This window comes from Hippichthys cyanospilos, chromosome 20 (genome assembly GCF_059441005.1).
Source record: "Hippichthys cyanospilos isolate Australia breed blue-spotted pipefish chromosome 20, RoL_Hcya_1.0, whole genome shotgun sequence".
NCBI classification, from domain to species: Eukaryota; Metazoa; Chordata; class Actinopteri; order Syngnathiformes; family Syngnathidae; genus Hippichthys; species Hippichthys cyanospilos.
In genome coordinates this window covers 2133158-2154510 of record NC_142388.1, presented here as the reverse complement: position 1 = coordinate 2154510, position 21353 = coordinate 2133158, and the positions used below count along the sequence as shown (strand labels likewise).

Sequence of the window (21353 nt, the reverse complement as noted above, 5' to 3'; positions counted from 1 at the left end):
TTGGTTTACGATCCAATTTCAAACGCAAATTGAAAAGTGATTACAATAAATGGACATTTCCGCTCAAAGTAGCAAAAAGACGCCCACTGACCCCCAGTCAAGATTATAGATCCATTTGGTCCAGTGGGGAGGTTTTTGACCCGGGGAACCATGATTGCGTCCTTGCCTGCGGGCCAATGATTGACTAGCGTCCCATTTGACCCGTGAGGTGTTTTAAGGGGCGCTCAGTAAATGAAAAAAAGAAGCTGAGAGCGCATCTTGCCGCTGGCGCGCTGGCATCGGGACCTCGCGGGACAAAATGGAGACGTCCAAAGCAGCCTTCCTGCTGGCTGCGCTTGTCTGCACCGCCGGTAAGAATACATACTCTGCAAAGTGTTTTGATTTTTTTTTTAACCACGCACAGAAATAAAAAAAACAAAGGTTAGGTCGGATTTGATTTTTTTAGGGGTGAAAGGTTTTGGGATATGATTCCTTTTTAATTTGCTTCTGAGAGCAATTCAAAGTGAATGAGACTTAACACACAACTAAATTATATTCCCCATTTTCAAACTGTTTTTTTTTCTTAAAAAAATGTTTTTCTTTTAAAATGTGTTTATACTTTAATTTTTTGTATATTTAGGTCAATTGTAATATAAATTACACACACACACATATTATATATATATATATATATATATACACACATACATATACACATATACATATATATACATATACATATATATACATATACACATATACATATATATACACATATACATATACATATATACATATACATATACATACATATACATATATACATATATACAAAAGAACTACATTCTTCCAAGCAACCCTTCATCTCTCCAGGAGTTGTTTACGGTATTTAGGTCACGGTAGTCCTTTTCTGCCAAATCAAAGATGTTTGTACCGATGAACTTTCATAAGCAATAGTTTGTCCGCCATGTTTTCTGCTCATAAAGAAATTCCGGAAGGGACGCGTTGTGGAAAATCTGGCCCACGCGGAGGGGCGTGGTTGCCGAAATGACATCATTTTGACGCGTGGTGCCGAGCAGAGCTCGCGGACGCGTCAAGCTTAAAATCTCAACAAGACAGGACAAAATACAGGATAAAAGTAAGAAATATGAAAGATGGATGAAACAAAGTGAAAGTCATTTCGCAAGAAATTGATTTTTTTTTTAATAATTTATATACTTTAGGAATAGGATTTGTTTTCCTAGTTTTCTGTAAATTGAGACATTTTCTTATTAGAATAATTTGTTCACCCAGACGCATGCTTTCAATTTTAGTAATATTCCCCACTTTGAAAATATGTAGTATTTCTGTGTTGATGAATTTCTTCTTTTCGTCAATGAATTGCTTTATGTGTCTTTTAAGTGAGCGGTAGCGATGTGATGGGGGGCTACGCCAAAACCGGAGGCGCCTGGCTAATCTCAATCAACAAGCGACTGTATTCCACCAACACGGCAGAGGAGTGTGCCGCCAAATGTGATGCGGAGACCAGCTTCACATGCAGGTGGCGCTTACTCTCACACACATTTACGCTATATATTAGGGCAATGTTCTCAAAAGTTCACCTTAAAAAAAAAAAGTCTCAAATTTTCTCATAAAATTTGAGAAATGACCTTCAAAGTCGGACGAATTTGACAACTTCTGGAATGTTGTCATAGAAATTCTGGGACTGCGTTCAAATGATTTCAGAAATGTTCTCACGCAAGTTTTGGGAATGTCCTCACACAGGTCCTTCATGTACGTGGACAAGGATCAGGAATGTTGGACGGCAGGAGCAAACTCCAAAACGGAGACAGTCCTGCGCAGAACCAGCGCAGCTTTATATGAAAAACAAGGCATGTTTACTTTTTAATACATCCATCCATTTAATACGTTATAGCTTAATGCTAATGAATAATGGAAAAGACAATGGAAAGGCTAGCAAATAGCATCTATAATGGCAGGGTATATTGTGGGGTATATACAAAAAAATGAACAACACACATCCATCAAAGGACAGTACTTTACTGTAGATTACTGTGACTTTGTCTAAATGACTGAATTATACTGCCACCTGGTGGCCAAATCGCACACACCAGAAGAAATTCAATTCAATTCAGTTACACTTTATTAATCCATTAAAGCACAAACCATTTAATTATTTACTTTGTTGTTTAAAAAATACACAACAAATAAAAGAATGTGCTTTTTTTTTTATCTCAGATTACCTCCTAGAGTGCGTGAACGGGATCGGAAAAGACTACAGGGGCACAAAGTCCAGAACAAAGTCTGGAAAAATGTGTCAGCAATGGGCTGCCAAAACTCCGCACAGGCCTAAGTAGGTCACGATGTCATTCGTAAAAACTCTACTAGTCAAAGCAATGTCATTCAAACATTGTACGATGCTACAGCTTGACGCCAGAGACCCACCCCAAAGCAGACCTGGAGTCCAACTTCTGCAGAAACCCCGACGAGGACGCAGGGGGCCCCTGGTGTTACACCACGGACCCTGAAACCCGCTGGGAGCACTGCAACGTTCCCAGCTGCACGGGTGAGAAGAAGTTAAGTTTCCCTCAGTCTTATGCCTGCCCTGACTGCCCCCTTGTGTACCGACAGAGGACTGCATCCACTGCAATGGCGAGGACTACCGCGGTAAGGTCTCCATCACAGAGAGCGGCGCGGCCTGCCAGCGCTGGGACTCGCAAGAACCTCACAACCACGGATACAACCCTAACGCGTGAGCACCATAGACCGCATCGTCTTCCAAAATCGAAGATTCCGAGCTACGTCCCTTGCCACCTTTAGGCTCCCTCACAAGTATCTGGAGCAGAACTACTGCAGGAACCCAGACGGAGACCCTAAGCCGTGGTGCTTCACGACCAACCCCAACAAGAGATGGGAGTTTTGTTCCATCCCCCGATGCAGTAAGCCATAACGGGGGGTGTCAGTGTATGACGGTCCCTCATGGTCCCCTCATAAACTCATTCACACCTTGTTCGTGACCGAGCTTTCGGACAAATGCTTTTGAGACTTTCTGTGTCTTCGCCAGCATCCGAACCCCCCACCGTGGCAGCAGAGACCACCTGCGCCACAGGCGAGGGAAGCGCTTACCGTGGAACCATCGCCGTGACAGAGTCGGGTAAAACGTGTCAGAGCTGGACCGCCCAGACGCCGCACAAGCACAACCGGTCGCCTGAAAACTACCCCTGCAAGTGAGGCCTTGAATAGTTTTAACAAACAACTGATGACTCCAAAAACCAAATGTATATTAACCAAACCACCTACTTACCTACCAAACCAATCAACTGACAAATCTTTAAAATCCAACGAGAGTTGCCTCTATTCAACTTTTACGGACTACCGGGACCTGGATGACTGAAAATATCTACTTCAGCGTGACCACAAATAGTCCTCTGACTGAGCTTGTCCTTCGTGTACTCAACAGAGGTCTGGACGACAATTTCTGTCGAAACCCCGACAACGAGAGGAAGCCGTGGTGTTACACCACAGATCCTGACACTCGCTGGGAATACTGCAGGGTCCCTACTTGCGGAGACGGACCTGGACCAGGTTCTAACTGGCAAACTACTTCTTATGGAAAGCTGTCTAGTGGCCAAGTTTCTTCAGTCATGCTAACTCACGTTAACTTCCTGTGGCAGACGAACCGGTCATTCCCACAGAGGATGACGACTGCTATGAAGGCAATGGGTCCAATTATCGTGGTGTGACTTCTGAGACCATCAGTGGCAAAAAATGTCAGGCCTGGGCCTCTATGAGTCCACATCGGCATGCCAAGACTCCACAGCAGTACCCTACAGCGTAAGACACAGTTTTTTTGCTGAAATTCTTCCTGTGCCAGGTACTCTGAAACCCTTCCATGTACCAAAATCTAGTAACAATCAATACAATTGTAGACCACATGAGATACACTCTAAAGGGCCCACAATCCTGAAACAGATTAAATACCTAAGAGGTGTTGTCTTAGAAAGTGATCCAAAAACATAAAAAATATCCTGGTCAGCTAACAAAACTTGTAAGTATTTGGTCCTTCTTACCAACATTGTGACAATCTTCTCATCTAACAGGGACCTCAGGAGGAACCTGTGCAGGAACCCCGATGGAGATCGTGCTCCCTGGTGCTATACCACTGACCCTAGTGTACGCTGGGAATTCTGCAACATAGAGAAATGTTCCAGCCGTCCTGCCGAAGGTCCAGCCACCACCGAACCTACCACACCAGAAAAACCCTCCACACCAGATACAACACAGAAAGGTAAAATTCTTCTATGGCTTTTGATCGCTTCCAATTGTGACTTTGCGGCTGTCTTCTGAAGACTGCAAGGTTGGGAACGGCGACACCTACCGTGGCTCGACTTCTATCACCATTATGGGTGTGACTTGCCAAGCTTGGAGTGCTCAGACGCCCCACCAACACAACAGTTTCACGCCGGAGACTCACCCTGACAAGGGATTGGATGGCAATGTGAGTTTGGGCAGTGATGGGTCTAGATCTGGTCAAAGGTTTTGGGACACATGTGGTTCCCACCAAGTCGTCTCTTGTTTTGTTATCAGAGCTGCAGAAACCCCGACAACGATGCGAACGGACCCTGGTGCTACACAACGGACAGCAACAAGAAATGGGATTACTGTCAGATCCCTGACTGCGGTACGTAAACCATCACAGACACAAGTCGGCATACATTCTGGGAGCTTTTCTTCTTCTGACAATACCCCTACATTTTTGTTTCTAGCGGGCTTAACTTGTGGCACACCCTCCACCAAACCTAAGCGCTGCTATGGTCGCATCGTGGGCGGCTGTGTGGCCAAAGCGCATTCGTGGCCCTGGCAGATCAGCCTTCGCACCAAGTGAGTCCTGCTAGATAGACCGTGACGCTAGATAGCAAAACTTTGTGAGTTTTTACAATTGTGAAGCAAAATGACACTTGGTCGCGCCTCTATCACAATGTGGAAACATGCGCTTGACACGAGTCAAAAACACACAGGGAGTCGGCCATTTTGAATTGAAGCTAGCCATTTTAGGGTCATTTCTTCCATGTCTAGAGGTTCTTCAGAGCAGCTTGTGCAGATCTTGTCTGATCTGTTTTGGCCATGTTGCTGAAGACTTTCCATAACAGCAATTTCCAATGGATTTTACTCGATTACTAACATATTGCTGTTGCTAATTCGAGGTACATCTACTCAACAGATATTACATTCATTAAAACTTTCCAATTCTTTCCAGTTCAGGAGTCCACTTCTGTGGGGGAACTTTGATCCACCCTCAATGGGTGCTGACAGCCGCCCACTGCCTGGAGAGGTCAGGCTTTCACATTTGCGAAGAAATGATTCACAAAGCCTTTGCTAACACCATTGTCATCTTGTAGGTCTAGGCGACCGTCGGCCTACATGGTTATTCTGGGCTCGCACAGGGAGAGAAACCTAGAGGCTTCTGCCCAGCAGAGGGAATTGGAAAGGATTGTCATGGGGCCCAACGGGGCAGACATCGCACTGCTAAAATTAGAAAGGTGACGACGTGACCGCAGTCCGACTGGGTCTGACGTATAATCGTAATCCTACCAGGGTTTATAAAGTTGTATTTCTGCTTGCGTGTACCATTTCAGACCTGCAGTTATTAATGATAAAGTCCTGCCAGCGTGTCTCCCACAGAAAGATTACATAGTTCCCAGTGGAACCGAATGCTATGTCACCGGATGGGGAGAAACTCAAGGTACACGTGTCAGGCTCAAGAAGCCATGTCTAAAAGCACACCAGAGGTCTGACATTTTGATTAGAAGCAGACATTTTAAGGCCTTTACCTTGATTCCTTCAACTCGCCCAAGAGATTTTGTCCGACAATTTTGTTTTGTGGCTGCCATGGTTATTAGGTACGGGTGGCGAGGGCATCCTTAAGGAAACCGGCTTCCCGGTCATAGAGAACAAGATCTGTAATCGTCCGTCGTACCTGAACGGCAGAGTGAAAGATCACGAGATGTGTGCTGGGAACATCGACGGCGGAACCGACAGTTGCCAGGTAACCTCCAATCGCATCCCCATTTAAAGTCAACATTGACGTTGCGTCACCTTCTCACCCAACTCTCGAAACCTGCAGGGCGACAGTGGAGGACCTCTGGTGTGTAACGCGCAAAACAAGTTCATCCTACAGGGCGTCACATCTTGGGGTTTGGGCTGCGCCAATGCCATGAAGCCCGGCGTCTACGCACGAGTCTCCAAATTCGTGGACTGGATTGATCGAACCATCAAAGCCTACTGAAGTCGACGCGACGTAAAATGTTCGGAGCTTCATCAGAAAGGGAAGCAAAGTCAACCTCATCGCAAATATTTTGTATATGTCGGGAATAAACACTGGCCAAACCTTGTTTCTCTGGTTTGCTGACTCTGCAATCGTGCTAATGCGAAACAAGAAGATCCCCGTGACAACAAACATACAAGAGATTCCAGAATACACAAAGAGTTCTAGTTTATTCCTTGAAAGAAAAGGGGAGAAATCGTACAGGGACGACGCGACACAGCGTGCAGCATACAAGATCATCTGACTAAAACGGCAGCTGCTGTCACACTAGTGCTAAATAAATAACAGATTTAGGGAAGAGCTCAGACACTTGCGGGTTCTTGGTTGGTGGAAATGTTGCCATATGTGCTGTTGGGGAGAAGCTTGCTGGACAACTCCTGTTGTTGCTGCTGCTCCATCACTTTTTGCTTCATCCTAAAAAGAGCAAAACCCGCATCAAGGTCAACGTTGGACACAATTAGCATTAGTTTTAGCAAACTAGCATGAACTAGGAGTTTTATGCGGGAACAAGTAACTTTAGCCTGTAAACAGAAACTAGGACTTTTACCAAGGAACTTAGAGCTTTGCCGTCATAGTCAGACAGTAGGAATTTTACAAAGAACTTGCTTCTCAGGAACAAGGAGCTTTGCACAGGAACTAGGAATTCTACCCAAGAACAAGTACCTCCTGGGAAGGAGGATCGTTAGAAACTAGAGACTAGAAGACTAGGAAACAGAAGACATTTGGAACTAATGTAGATATTTAAGGCAGGAACAAGATACTGGATACTTTAAACTGAAAATAAGAACTTCACTCATCCAAACATCCATTTTCTAGAGCCGCTTATCCTCACAAGGATCACAGGCTTGCTGGTGCCTATCCCGGATGACTTCGGGCAGTAGGCGGGGGACACCCTGAACTGATTCCCAGCCAATTGCAGGGCACACAGAGACGAATAACCCTTTCACGCACCCAATCACACGTAAGGACAATTAAGTATGTCCAAACCTCACTCATGAATACGTAATATTATAAACTTTACTTGGGGACGCCTCAAGAACAAGGAACTTTACCTAGGAATTAAATTCTTTATCCAGCAACTCTGTACTTTACCGGGGAACAGAAAAAAAACACTTTCAGGACCATGGACCTTTCCTAAGGAACTATGAAATGAATTCTGCAACTACAATTTGAACTTTAGCCAAATAAACACTGGAATTTAGTCCAAAATTGATCATTATTCCCTGAGAACGTTTCTGTGGGAACTAGCATTGTAGATTTAGCTAGTTAGCACACCTAGAGCATCTACTTTGCATTAACTGTTAGCGTTAGCCATTTGGCATAAGCGTGTGCTTCTCAAATATTTGAGAAGGACTGGCATTACCACATAAAAACTGTCTTTTACAAACAACTCTCGCTCAAGACTTCCTGTGACTCACTTTTCTGGGTGTTCGACATCGTCGATGGTTTCGGGCAGTGGGAGTCCGCGAGTTTCGGGAAGCATTAAGACCAACCCTCCAGCCAGGAACGCCAGGAAGCCTGAAATGAATAAACATTCTGAAGGTTACTCCAACTAGCTATTTAGCCTGAATATGTGTGCTAGCACGGCATAGCAAGCTAACCGAAGATGATGAGGGGCAGCTCCAACCAGATGACGGCCAGCCGGTAGAGCAAGAAGGGTGCCACGATACCGCCGACGTCGCATAACGTGGAACACACCGACACGCCCAGATTCCTGAATTCAGTAGATGGTATTAGAACCTTTTCAGGAAATAAGTGTAACTAGGACCAGAAAATGAGAACGTGACATGGTAGCTTCTGGCTCAAGACCCTAGTTCCTCTGTAAAGTTAGTAGATTTTTGATCACATGTAGCACTTAAGTGATCGAGGCTTGAGGCGATGAAGATTTTACCTGACAAAGGTCGGGTAGAGTTCCGTGTTGACAAAAACGACCATCTCGAATGTCATAGTTATTCCCAGACGGCCCACGCACGCCACCGCCGTCTTCAACCAACCTGCCGGCGCCGCACCGAGCGTTAGCCACACCCCAGCCGTGAAGGAAGATGACGTTACTAACCGTCCTCAAGGAAGACTGCGATGAAGCAGGCGGCTCCGGCCACAGCGTTGGCGGCGGCGAAGGGTAGGCGGCGGCCCAAGCGCTCGATGGTAAGGAGGATGAGGAAAGCGGCGGGAAACTCCATCAGGGCGGAGATCAGGAAGCTGATGTAGACGTTTCCTCCCATGATGCCCAGACGCATAATAAGACCTTGGTAGACCACTGCGCTGGTGAACCTGTGAGAATATGGCACTACTGTTGAACCCTTCGATGGTATTTGTACATATTTTGGACTTTTATTGTCCACAGCAGCGAACATCTGCACAATTTAATTGAGAAGCACTGAGCTAGTGTCTTAGAGAGTACCAAGGTTATTAAACTTGGTGGGTACTGACCAGTTGTAGCTGAGAATGAAAGTGTGCTTCCTCATGTTGGGCGTTCGAATCAGGTCCATCAGGGAGGCGGTGGATGAGGTGTCAGCGTTGTCGTCCGCCAGAGTCTACGCCGCAGACAAAGCAGAACTGGATTAAAGCTGGGTTTGTGGAGTGCCTATAACGTGGAGGCCACTTAGAGCAGACCTCAATGTTTTTGCTAAGAGTCCTGTTGTTTTCTTTGGCCATCGCCTCAGTGATGGCCACAGCTTGGGACTTCTTGTTCTGCGATAGAAGCCATCTTGGAGATTCCGGGATAAGCCTGCCAAGAACAGATGCCAATATAGATAAAGACATATATTTACCACTCTATATTACTAATTGTGAAAAGTTCCTAGTTGTCAGTACTGTAATTACATCTTGTGTAACGATTTTACTTGTTGACCCACGTGGTGTTTTTATTTGTATTTTTTCATGAGTATATCTTTTTCAACACTGAAAACATAAAATTTTCTTTCCAACGTTCTGGACAATCACGGTCCCAAAAATGGACAAATACCGCCAAAGGGGTAAAAAGTCCTTTGTTCAGCGGTAACGTTACCAGTTCCTGTGTAAAGCTTCGTTTCGTTTAAGAATCATTGATTAAATCACTAGTCCTTGAGGAGCATTGCTAGTTCTCAGTTAAAGATCTGGCTCTCGTTCCTAGGTAACGTTCCAAGTTAGATCCTGCTTCCTGAGTTACGTATCTTCATGTTTAAGTGCCTTCAAATTAATAGTATAAATTCTTATTATAAAAGGAAATCTTACCAGTAGTAGACAATGTAGATGAAGTAAGGAATGGTGATGACCACCTGCAGCCAGCGCCAGTCGGTGATGAAGTATGCCAGCAGGGGGAGCACCAGTAGTCCCACGCTGAAGAACATCTGGTACAAAACGCCCACTGTGCGCCTGGACTCCACGCCCACAATTTCCGTAACTAGAAGAGAATAGCGATGGATCGTGATACTATCGAGATCGAGTCATTGGGCTAATATATAAAAGATCATCTTAATTATCATTAGTGGCTGTTTGGATAATTTTTGTCAATTGCAATAAGATCAAAAGGGTTACACACTCAGCACGTATCCCGCCATCCATCCGCCCTTCACGCCAAATCCGAAGAGCACGCGGAAAATCAGCATAGACACGTAGTTGGGCGCCAATGCCACCAGGATGCCCGCCACCCCGTTAAACACATTGGACATCACGAAGCTCAACTTCCTGCCGAACCTGCGTAGAGGTAAAAAAAAAAAATGTCAGGAAGCAATGTCAGAGTGGACTACGGTGACGCCGGCTGCTCACCTGTCGGCCAGGTAACCAATGGCGATGCTTCCGAGCAGGAAACCGATGTTTAGCATGGCTTGGAACATGTCCATCAGCCAGGCATCGGAGCATACCAAGTCAAACTGCAAATGCAAACATCACTTAAAAAATGCGGTGGCACTGCTACGCACGAAAGACCGTTTTGCACAGAAGATAAAGAATCTATGCCGGTGATGATTCTATTTCACATCAAGGACGTACCTCAGTGACAAAAGATCGCCTCCCCTCGTAGTCGTACTCCCATCCGCTGGCGCAGGGCTTGGTGGACACCCCGCTCAGGTTAACTTCCTTGGCGTCGCAGGTGAGCGTGGCGTTCCAGTCGACGTCGTACTGCTCGCAGCTGCTGCGCTGCAGCACGCCCGAGGCGTTGACCAGCGGCGCCGTCAGACGCCGGCCGTCGGCGAGCGTTCGGCCGCACGACTCCCTCCACTCCTGCACCGCGCCGTCCCGGCACCAGTGGTCCGGCGTGAAACCCTGAAAGACGATGCCCACGTAGACGCCGGCCCACGGCATGGACACCAAGCAGAGCAGAGCGAAGATGCGCTTCTGGCAGCGGCCGAACTTGCCGACCTCTTCCAAGATGTCATCGAAGGAAGTCATTGTGGCGGAAAATGGTGAGCGGTCCGATTCGCTGCGTTTTTAAGCGGAAGGGTCAGAGCAAAGTTCAGCCGGCTGAGCGGCGAAGCGTTAAAGCGTGTTTGCAGACGCATGCTTCTGGACGTCACGTGGCGTTCGTAGCTTACGTCACTCACATACACAAACGTGCACGGTTGAGTTACCGGTTGGGGAATGAAAGTGGATTTACGTCAGGTGAGGCATTTATTTACAGCGCAGGTGTCAAACCACAGTCCTCGAGGGCCGGTATCCTACGTTTTCAAAACTTTTCCCTCAAAAACACGAAATGATTGGGATCATTTTGAAGCTCCTGCGGAGCTTGCTAATGAGCTAATCATTTGAATCAGGTGTGTTGGGGAAACATGCAGGATGCCGGCCCTCGAGGACTGGAGTTTGACACCTATGATTTACAGTGACCGGTGAAAATCTGAGTTATGTGAGATTTGAATCATTCTTTTAACAACTGAAAAAAAAATAGTTTTTGTGAAGTGAAGCGCTTATTTTCTCAAGTGCATGACAATTACTTGTGTTTTTTTCTCCAAGATCACAAAAGGACATTTCTGTGAGGCGAGGGATTGATTTTCTCAAAGTTGAGCACCACCTTCCCCGTAAATGAGAAGAATGAAGTTTGTGGGGGTGAGGTGTTAAATTTAAGTGCATGATAAACAAGTTTGAAGTGGAGGCCCTTTTTTATGTACAGAAGACAAATGAGGCTTGCATCTATTGAAATAGATTTTGGACTTATCTCGTCGTCAATAACACAACCCAGAAAAAATTGATCTTTGATGCCTACAGCCGTCGATTGTGGTGAATGATTTAAGTTCGAGGAGGCGTTTATTTGCTAGGTTGAAGACGGGGCCATTTACTGTATGTTAGGTGAGGAGTTCGGTTGTTTTTAAGGCACATGGTAGAGTGTTTTAAAAAATAAACATGTCAGATTTAGGTCACATCCCAAGCCAAGTGACCTGTTATTTGTTATATATTAGTTACACCTGTCAGGAATTATGCACCATACAAGAATACAGCACGGCATCATTCATAAAGTATTTAATCAAATAAAGAGACACTTATTTCATGAAGGTTCTTTTAAATAGCAAAAATGAGCACAAACTTGGGAACACAAAAGCAGGATGATAACGATGATTATGATCGCACCGCAATTCTTGTGCTTTTCTCCAGTGCGCCACCATTTCATGTTCGCTTTTGAAATTTTTCAAAAACTAAAGTAGAGCACGTGCAAATACCCAAAATAAAAGCCAAAAAAGCAAAAACAAAAAAACAATCTGTAGCCAACGTCACGTACCGAGCCAGGCTTTCTCACAGCTTCGACGATTGTACGGGATTTATTTGTTGAAATGTTACAGCTTAACATAAACGTCTTTGACTTTTATGACTGAAATGCAAATAGATTTCTTAAGCCTAAGTTTGCTAACTTGACAAAAGAGGCTGTTTATGAGAGGTGAGGCATTTATGTGAATTGATGCTACGTTTGTCGGGTGAGGTGAGGCTCTTCTTGAAATGGAAACACCACCCTTTTTTTCTGAGGTTAAAATCTGATGTTTTGTTTCAATGTGGCATTCGATAAACCTTGATGTCGGGTGACGTCCAGCATATGTTTAAGTATGCAAAGCTTTTTCCGAGGAGGAAAAAAAATTTAATATACGAGATGAGGTGTTTATTCACACACTTGACCGGTTGTTTTTCTATGATTAGAGGAAAGTGTGTTTGAATGAGGTGTGATTGGGAATTATTTACTGAAGTTGATGATCGCCTCTTTAATTTCTCTGAGGGGACCATTATGTGAGGTGAGGCATTTATTGCCTTAAGTGGGCAAATCTTTCTCGTCTATTTTTGAGGAGGAACACTTTTGTGTCTGAGTGACATTTATGTAAGGTGAGGCATTATTTGCTTAAGGGGGAAAAACTTGCTCATCTGTTTTTGAGGAAGAGCACCTTTTTTTCCGTGGGGAAAATACGAGGTATTTATTTACTCAGATGCACACTTGATCCGTATTTTGTAGTTGTTATTTGAGGAAAGTGTGTTTAGATGAGGCGTGGCGCTTATTTGCTCAAGTTAACGACAAGTGATCACTTAATCTCACCAAAGGGAGCATTTATGTGAAGTGAGGCATTCATTTGCTTTAGTGGCCGACAACAGTTGCTTATCTGTTTTTGAGGGTGAGTACCTTTTTAGTCGGAGGTTGAAAAAGGTTGTTTATACAAGCTAAGGTATTTATCCACTCACTTGATATTTTCTGCGATGAGAGAAAAGTGCATTGAAGTGAGGTGTGGCGGTTATTTACTCAAGTTGATGACACATGCTCACCTTTTTATCATTTATGTGAGGCGAGGTATTAATTTGAATAACTTGAATTCATTTTCATGTTTTGTTTTGGCGTGAAGGTGTTAATTCACTTACGTGGACAAAATCCCGCAGCAAACAATGGATGACTATATACACTCAACATGTCAGCCCTCAAAACAATTCATAATTATGCTGGCATTTTCACCCAAACAATGTGGCAAATATAAATTTGACGAGGGAATACTACTAAAAAAAATAAAATAATGATAACAGGCATAGAAATATGGCTTTAACTGGACTTCACTTACATCGCCACTCTCAAAAATTTCATCCCTTGGCAGAGTCACGCTTAAATAATCATAAAATCTCAAGCAAACTAAGGATCATCTACATAAAGCGTGAAAATGTGACAACAATCGATTTTTTTTTTTAAAAGGCCTCGCGCTCTTTTCAGGGGGGAAAAGATGAGCTTTTGACCGAGTGTAAACAATGCAAGACCCAAGCATCTTAATTCCCTTTAAAGCCGCATGACGACTGACCTTCACCAAACACGTCCGCTCGACCAGCGTTCGTTCCTTGGTCATTTGGATGGCCAATTCTCTTTGCCGCCGCTAACCCTTGGTCCTAACAGTCTGCAAAAGAGATGCTCGCTTAAAGATAAAGTGCTAAATAAATGGCACGGCTACAATGAAAAAGAACACCGTTGTGGACAAATGCGGCAGCCGGAGACACGAGGGACCAGCTCGCACATCTTGATCGCTTCCACAGCAACGCTGAGAAACACTTTAAATAACGGAGCAATCAATAAATAACAAGATGGCGGCAAAGGGGATGGTGGAGGAAGTGTCAGTAATGCTGAGGGCGTTGCTATGGCGACATTCACTGAGAAAGAGATTGAGAGAAAACGAGAACAGTTCCGGGGTGCGGGTGGCCCCGTTACACCCGTAGGAGGTCCTCATCGCTGTCATCGTCCTCCCGCTTGGGCTTCGGCGCCGCCGCGGTGTTACTACGGCGCCCGGCCGCCGAGTCGGCTTTTGCGCTCTTGCGCTTTCGCTCGGGCTCATCCAAAAGGCCCACCAGGTCCTCGTCGCTTTCCTCCTGACCGCCACAAAAAAAAAGAGGGAAGAGGTTTATCATGATGAAGTGCAAAGGGAAGAAAACGCTGTTTATTTTGTCAAAGTGAAGACAAGACGAGTTGCTTCATCTGTTTGCCTGTTATCTGGCCGAAGTGCGAGCGAAGGAAGGCGAGATACGTTGTCACGCTGTCAAAGTTCGAGTTGACGAAAAGCAAGTGAAGGCCGGCTTTATCGCCATCGTGCCAAAACACAAGCAAAGGCATGTCGGTTCATCTTGTCTGTTGTTTTCTTGCCAAAGTTGAAGTGATGGAAATTTGTTATACTGCCCAAATGCCAATAAAGACAAGATATCAGTTTACGTAAATGCTTGTTTGGCCAAAAGTGCAAGTATAGGCAAGACCTACTGTTATTGTAGAAAATTCCATTCAAAGACAAGGTACTTTAATTGTCACCAGCAAGATGTTACCTTGCCAAAGTGATTCATGGCAACACTTGTTGCTTCATCTGTTTTCCAAGCCAAGATGTGAACTAGAACAGTCAAAGCGTTGTTGAATCCGAAAAAAAATGAATGCGCTCCCTTCTCTTCATTTTCTTTGTATAGCCCTAAATCACCCAAGTCTCAAAGGGCTTCACAGATGAAAAGAGGTCATGTGGAGACCTCTTTCGAAAAAAGAAGTCGTACAGAGACATCTTTTCAGTGTAAGGTACACAACAGCAGTGTGCTGTGCCTTCTGTGTTTGATTGATTAGACTTTGGAATGGCGTACAGTGTGTAGTAGCACTTCTATTTTATTCAGCACACTCTGAAGATAGATTTCATAACATCGTTTTTTTTTCTGGCTTACCTGCTGGAAAATAATGTTGCTAATCACAAGGTGAATTCATATAAAACAACAAAATAGAAGAACAGCGTAGTGATCAAAAATGTATATTTTTTCAAACTAACAATGATCATCTCACAATATATTTGTGCTCAGATGTTTACACACTCTAGGGCAGAAGTTCTCAAATAGGGGTACAGCAAGGCAATTCAAGGGGTTCCGTTGGATTTTAACAGGGTTTCTACAGGTATCGGCAAATCTACTTTAATGCTTTTTAATGCCATTGCCAGAACATAATTATTTTCAAATTAAGAGCGAATTAATTGGAAGAAGAGGCACCTTATTGCTAAATTGTGTCATACATTTGCAAAATATTACATTGTATTCCTTTATTTGGTTATTTTTGATATTGTAGTCATGCAACTCTCTGGCAGACAGGCTAGAAATAAAAGAGGATGTTGCACGATCTATCTTAGGAAGTTGCTGAGTAAAAAGCGCAAAGAGATGCCACTACTCAGGCTGTTCCAAAGTTAATTAAATGAGACAATGCTGTTATAGGTCTCCACCCAATATTGCTTTGTGCCAGTTTAAGGGTACTTTACCGATACCACTGATCTGGAAGTATGAGGGCCGAAGGCGCTCACCTGCAGGAAGACGCTCCGATGGGCAGACGACGACTTGACCACGCGCACTCCGGGGACGCTAAGCACCTCGTCCTCGCTGTCGTCTTCTTGCTCATCCAACGAGAAGGAGCGCAGGCCGTCCGTGTTGACCGGCTTGGTCTTGATGTGCCCGTTGCTGTGGTTAGCACGGCCCCGCTGAGTGGAGGAGAAGGATAAAGACGTGGAAGTCGCGGAGGGAGCCTCCAGTTCCTCCATTAGCCACTCCATCTCGTCTTCGCCGGCATCTTCATCCATGTTCACCTGAAAGGCCGCATAGGCAACATTGCTTCACAACCCGTCAGCGGTATCGGGACCCCTTACAGCCAATTAAGAAAACGTGGCGTTTTTCCAAGCTAAAATGGCTTTTAATCAATCTTAAACTTTTATTGCTTTAAAGCTTTTTTTTTTTTTTTTTTAACCAAAACGTCAGCAAAGATTGTGAACACAATTGGCTAACGCTTTTAGAATAAGGGTAGGTTATTATCATTTACAAAAACTAATGGAATAACTTTGGGATAATGGAATCATTTTACATACATTAAGCACCATTTTACATTCAAATCTATGCAATTGATTAATCTGTGGTAACCCCTGAAGGCTCCCCTTGGTAGTGTTCCAAATTCCCTATATATGGAAAAAAAAAAACAAAGTTTGACATCAATTCACATTGATGGCAACCCTCATAAGTTGATGTCCTTTCACGTCAAAGGCGCTCAAATTTCCCCCCCGCCCCTCAAAAAAAACACTCGTAAAAGAAAAAAGTCAACATGAAATACAATACTAATTATAGTGAAAAATTAGAAACTATCCAAACTATCCATGTGATTCATTTGTTCACCAGAAGAAGGAACGCACCTTGGAATATTTATAGGCGACTTGGTTGCCTCTCCTGCAGCAGCCGGTCACCTTCTGCATCACCATTTCTCTAAAAGTCAACAAACAAAAGAGACGTTTGAAAAATGCCATCTTGATTATATCCATTTTGACCAAATGAGATTCAGGTAACATAGATGAAATCCGCCCCCACATTGAGTTTCTATGGCCATGATTTGGAGGCTAGGCTGAGCATTGATTCAGTCACATTCCAGCACAAAGTGGAACCCGATCATGTCAAGACTCCATCCGCACTCATGAAGTAAAAAAGACATTAAAAGTTGTGTCCTTAAAAAGAAGACGAAAGCACTCCTTACCTTCTCTCTCGCTTCCGCAGCAGCAGTGCAAGTAGACAAACGCTCAAGCTCGCCATCAGCAGGCTCAGCAAGATGGCGGCTGCCTGACTCTTTCTGGAAAGAACCGGAAGGTTGTCGTCCTCGTCGTCTTGCGTCTGCATGTCCGCAGTCCTTCAGGAAACAGTTTGGTCGTGATTTTTTTTTTTTTTCATGAAAATTCTATACAAACATATTTAATATTGAAGAAGCAAATTTGAGAAAATTCTTCAAAATTTCAAACTGGACTGAGACAATTTCAGTGATGTGAGCCTTTAAATATGTGCTACTATTGCGACTCACGTGAGGCCACACACGGCGTCGGTGTGCCACACAAACATATACTGGCACTCGTCCGTCTCCAGCAGGAACTTGGGAATGCCCACACCGGCTGACGGGTTGCACTCGAACATGATGGTGGATGACACCGTTTTGTTAGACTCCCGTCCGCATGCCGACTCCGAAGACATTGTCACTTCCAGGATGTTACCTGTTGGGGGAATGAGTCCAGTACTCGCAAAGAATCTTTTTATCCTTTCCTCTGCATTTGTCTTATTTAAAAACAAATGACTATCTATTCTTTTTTTCACTTCAAAACTGACACACAAAAAACATCCCATAATGACAACATAGGGCTGCACAGTTATGGCCAAAATAATAATCACGTGCAATCACAATTATTAATCACGATTATTCATCATGTTTGGTCAAACATGTCTATTTATTGCACTTTTTTTAAACAGGCAGTAGGCCTATATTCAGTATAAACAAGGCTTGACACTTAAAAATAATAATAAAAAAAATAAAAAAGTGAGCATAAACCAAGCAGCGGACGTTCTTGCAGGATTTGCTCACTTGCTATTTCTTAAGCTTAATTAACTCATTCACTCGAGGATCCTTTTGACTTGGACTAGTTCAGTTTAAATGGACCGTTGACGTCTGTAGCCGTCAATGGCAGTGAATGAGACAAACACTGCCACTGCCCATCAGAGATAATGAATTCCTTGAATTTGTTGAAGATACGCGGATTCCCTGCATGTAATATATAAGTGTTTTCCATCAAAGTCCGTTTTTCCCACAAATTATCTCCAAATTACATAATAAAAGTCAATGAGTCACGATGCCAGAGTCTGTTTCAAGACCTGATGACGAAGATGATGCACGAAAGGATGACTTATTAACCTTTGAGTGGCCAAACTGCATCAACTCGAAATATCCAACATTGTGCACCAAAAGCAGGAGAGGTGAACTTTTGTATTGCCTTTTCAAAGCCATCTAACCATTGGTGAAAAAAAGTCAGTGGGCAAAATAACGATTATGTAGACCCCAAACAATTTGAACCTAATTTATAATTCCCAAAACCCGAATCAAATACCTTTGATGGAATATTTGGCCTTGCTGGAGGAGCCAATCCGTCGCCTGTTGGGTCCGTTGAGTTTGACCTGACAAATATTGGCGCCCATACAGGTGGGCAGGGAACTGTTGGTGAGCCCGGACAGCTGAATGTGGTAGATGTAGTGGTCCCCGTTATCGCGGATGTCTCCGGAGGCTTTGTGGGGACTAGGACAGACACAGACACAAGTGAGCATAGGTGTCAAATAAAGGAGGAGGCATATTCATTTTCATACCACACTACCTGAAGTAAAGCTCTCCAAGACTAAGGCGGGCACCCGTGTTGGGGTTCTGAATGGTGCCGTTGACCATCTCCGCTGCATGCTGCTTGACGGCACATGCCAAGCTGGTCTCCCAGCCGATCACAAAGAGGCAAGACGCCTCGTCGACGCTGAGACATTTAAAGCACACTACGTTAACACAGCAATACACGGGCTGCCCCCCCTCCAAAATCTTCACAATAAGAACATTAGATTTTTGGATAATTAAACTTATTCACTGTCACTCAGATGTCAAAGTTCCAATTTTAGTGGGCTGGGTCATTCACAGCCATTGACAGCTATGTAAAGTAAGTCAACAATCCAACAATATTATTATTATTATAATTAATGAATAAATAAACTCAATTACTCTAATTTCCTCTCAATTCTGATCACCCAGAAATGACGTAATTGGGATCACCATAGTTGCATATTTAGAAAACCTCTGGAGTAAAAAAAAAAAAAAAAAAAAAAAGTTGCCCCCAAACCTTAGTTTGGACACCCCTGTTCCATACTGTAGAACGTATTGCTTTATAATGGCGTCACAAAATGCCAAAATTTAACCTGAATGACGGAAGACTCTTCTGTCATTAACAGGCTGCTCGAGACAGCTAAACTGGAAAGTAAATGAATGTCACTGTTGTATTTCGCTGCTAAGGCGTCACGACACGTTCGTGGTCTTCACTGACGCATGAACATTTTGTCACGTGTCAAGCTGCGTTCATACTTGATGATGGCCGGGTGGCCGATGGTGCTGTCACAGCTCATCCGGATCTCCGTCCTTGCCGCCACGCCGTTACCACAGGAGGCGTCACCGGCCGAATAGGTGATGTAAATCTTGTCGTCTTTGTGAGAGGAAAGAGATGACCGGATATAATCAAAAAGTTTGAATAACAGAGTAAATCTACTAAAGTGAATTGTGGTGAACTGTGATGTCGCCCTTGATTTAGCAAAGGTGAAAAGTTGAGATGTTAGCTGTCACTTTTTTCAGATACCAGTATGAGTACCGGTATTCAATTTTTGGGTAGTTACCAATACTGATACTATTACCAATTCCATTAATACTAATTAATACACTATACTTAGTGTGCGCCATTCAATACAAAAAAGTGTGTCTATACTGCTATCACTGGATCGCAATTGCCAATACCTTTGTAAAACAGTGATGTGAAAGTGGTAAGAAAATTGTCAGTTTCTATGTTGTATTCAGCCATACTTCTTAATGTCAAAATTTCCCACCCTTATAGGTCATCATCTGAGTGTGGACGCGGCCCAGCATCTGTGTGCTTCCGTCTGCTGAGTGCCGACACACAGTGGCCCCCTCATCACAACCCGGAGGTCCTTTATGAATCCCCTGACACAGGTTGATCAAATATCTGTAGGTACGGAAATGGAAAGTCACAAGGAGGAAAATTAAAAAGAAAACATGCCGTTAACAAAATAGACTCACGTGACTCCGTTGTGGTTGAACTTCCACGGCTCGGTGAGGGAGGACAGGGCTCGCAGGTCGAAGGTTTGGTGCTGGCTGACCAACTTGCATTCCATCTTCCGTGGTGCGCACACAGCGCTCGTTCGCCACTCGAAAGTAGCCGAGCATCCTGCCGTTTGTGAAAGCAGCTCCGGCAAGCCGTGGCCCGCAGACGGGTCGCACATAAACAGTATGGATGATTGCCGCTTGGCGGATGCTAGCGGAGAGAGTCAACAGTAAATTTTGATCAGAGATGGCTTTATGTTCCTTAAAGGCGATTTAGAAAATGTCTTTTTTCCTAACACATCGGCGATATAGATTAGTTGCTGAGCATAATCCATGACTCATGTTGCTTGAAGTGAATGGTTTTTAAATTATTATGACAACTTGAAGCTCTATAAAAAAAAATATGGGCAGTTATAATCAGCCGCCCTAAAAAAATCCTCTCGAACAATACACTTGCACCCGATTTTAAATTTCAATCAAATTTATGGGCAGATGTAAGTAAACCATGAAAGACTTTCAGTTCTTTAGTCATTAAACTTGTATCAGCTTTTTTTTTTTTTTTTTGCCACTTAGCACCATCTATCTACCTATGTGGTTTCAATTAATAAAGACACTAAATCTCAAGGACTAACTATTTAAGGAACATGAGGCAAAATGTTTTGCCCCATTTTCTTGACACTTATTTAGTGGCTTTGCGCTGAGCGAATTCCATGCTGCTAAGTGAAATGCGCTGACTCACCTGGCTGGCAGAAGCCCCATTTTCTGTCCTGATCATAGCTGGCGGTGGTGGAGCACCACTTCCTGCCGTCGGTCCTCGCGTCCGTGGTGCATTCAGTGTATGAGCGATTCATGACGGTAAAGGGGAAGACGCACGCCTCGCCTCCTTGCGTCACTACAGCACACACCATTTTCACATCATTATTTCTTATGAGGGCTATAAATTGAAACTATGAACAAAAGTAAGGTCCAACAACACTTCAGATCGTGGCCAGCACTTACCGGGGGGGCACGGATCCCCACCACCATACTGCATCAGCACAGCTTGCTCCTCATGCTTGAAGTCCATGGTCATAGCCTTGCTGATGCCGAATGACTCTCCGGATTTGGCCGAGCCAGACACCCGGCAAACGGCGGCGTTCTTGCAAGCAGGTTCGGCCACTGAGCTACACACATTGATGAGGTAGCTGTTGGACGAGCCCAGAGGGACCTGTGGCACAAACACTGTTGCAGAACCTGGGCCTGTTTGACATTCTGGAAAAAAATAATGCATGTGTCTTTGAGGTGACCTGCACTTGGCCTGTCAAAGTGGACAAGTCAAAGGTGTACTGCAGCTGAGTGTCAGTCAGCTTGCAACCACTGGTGTGGGTGCCATCCGGACACACCACGGGGGTGGCCCATTCAAAAACGTATACGCAGCCCTGCAGCCTCAGCATGCGGGGAGAGCCCTAAGAAAACAGCACAATTTTTTCATTG

At 44.3% G+C, this 21353-nt stretch overlaps 3 protein-coding genes across 5 annotated transcripts in view; 1 reads left to right on the top strand and 2 right to left on the bottom strand.

The window, feature by feature from the left end:
* The first annotated feature begins 181 nt into the window (after nt 1-181).
* Nucleotides 182-6371, top strand: plg (plasminogen). The gene is made up of 19 exons (XM_088402956.1): nt 182-350; nt 1381-1519; nt 1744-1850; nt 2218-2332; nt 2406-2545; nt 2611-2731; nt 2800-2918; nt 3044-3206; nt 3440-3564; nt 3654-3813; nt 4080-4267; nt 4329-4477; nt 4567-4660; nt 4746-4860; nt 5237-5311; nt 5379-5519; nt 5616-5722; nt 5880-6025; nt 6104-6371. Exons 1-19 carry the CDS (start codon nt 299-301, stop codon nt 6263-6265), a joined length of 2418 nt encoding a protein of 805 aa, XP_088259082.1. The 5' UTR covers nt 182-298; the 3' UTR covers nt 6266-6371.
* Nucleotides 6372-6455: 84 nt separating this feature from the next.
* Nucleotides 6456-13678, bottom strand: slc22a2 (solute carrier family 22 member 2). 3 transcript variants are annotated; one of them, XM_088402960.1, is made up of 13 exons: nt 13531-13674; nt 10643-10703; nt 10274-10546; nt 10052-10155; nt 9825-9979; nt 9518-9686; nt 8918-9032; nt 8735-8838; nt 8361-8575; nt 8196-8298; nt 7906-8018; nt 7723-7822; nt 6456-6718 (listed from the first exon to the last, which is right to left on the bottom strand). In XM_088402960.1, exons 2-13 carry the CDS (start codon nt 10670-10672, stop codon nt 6607-6609), a joined length of 1593 nt encoding a protein of 530 aa, XP_088259086.1. In that variant the 5' UTR covers nt 10673-10703; nt 13531-13674; the 3' UTR covers nt 6456-6606. The 3 variants fall into 3 exon arrangements, with proteins under 3 accessions (XP_088259086.1, XP_088259085.1, XP_088259084.1); XM_088402959.1 differs by lacking the exon at nt 10643-10703 and having other exon boundaries at nt 13531-13678; XM_088402958.1 differs by having other exon boundaries at nt 10274-10703.
* Nucleotides 11720-21353, bottom strand: part of igf2r (insulin-like growth factor 2 receptor) — a 24487-nt gene continuing 14853 nt past the window's right edge. Inside the window, exons 39-51 of the mRNA XM_088402955.1 lie at nt 21167-21325; nt 20880-21087; nt 20620-20772; nt 19857-20091; nt 19646-19782; nt 19134-19251; nt 18391-18537; nt 18130-18314; nt 17058-17244; nt 16740-16889; nt 16405-16474; nt 15532-15810; nt 11720-14089 (exon numbers count right to left, since the gene is read on the bottom strand). Coding sequence (XP_088259081.1) covers nt 13928-14089; nt 15532-15810; nt 16405-16474; nt 16740-16889; nt 17058-17244; nt 18130-18314; nt 18391-18537; nt 19134-19251; nt 19646-19782; nt 19857-20091; nt 20620-20772; nt 20880-21087; nt 21167-21325 — 2190 coding nt within the window. The 3' untranslated portion in view covers nt 11720-13927. The remainder of the gene's footprint in view (nt 14090-15531; nt 15811-16404; nt 16475-16739; nt 16890-17057; nt 17245-18129; nt 18315-18390; nt 18538-19133; nt 19252-19645; nt 19783-19856; nt 20092-20619; nt 20773-20879; nt 21088-21166; nt 21326-21353) is intronic.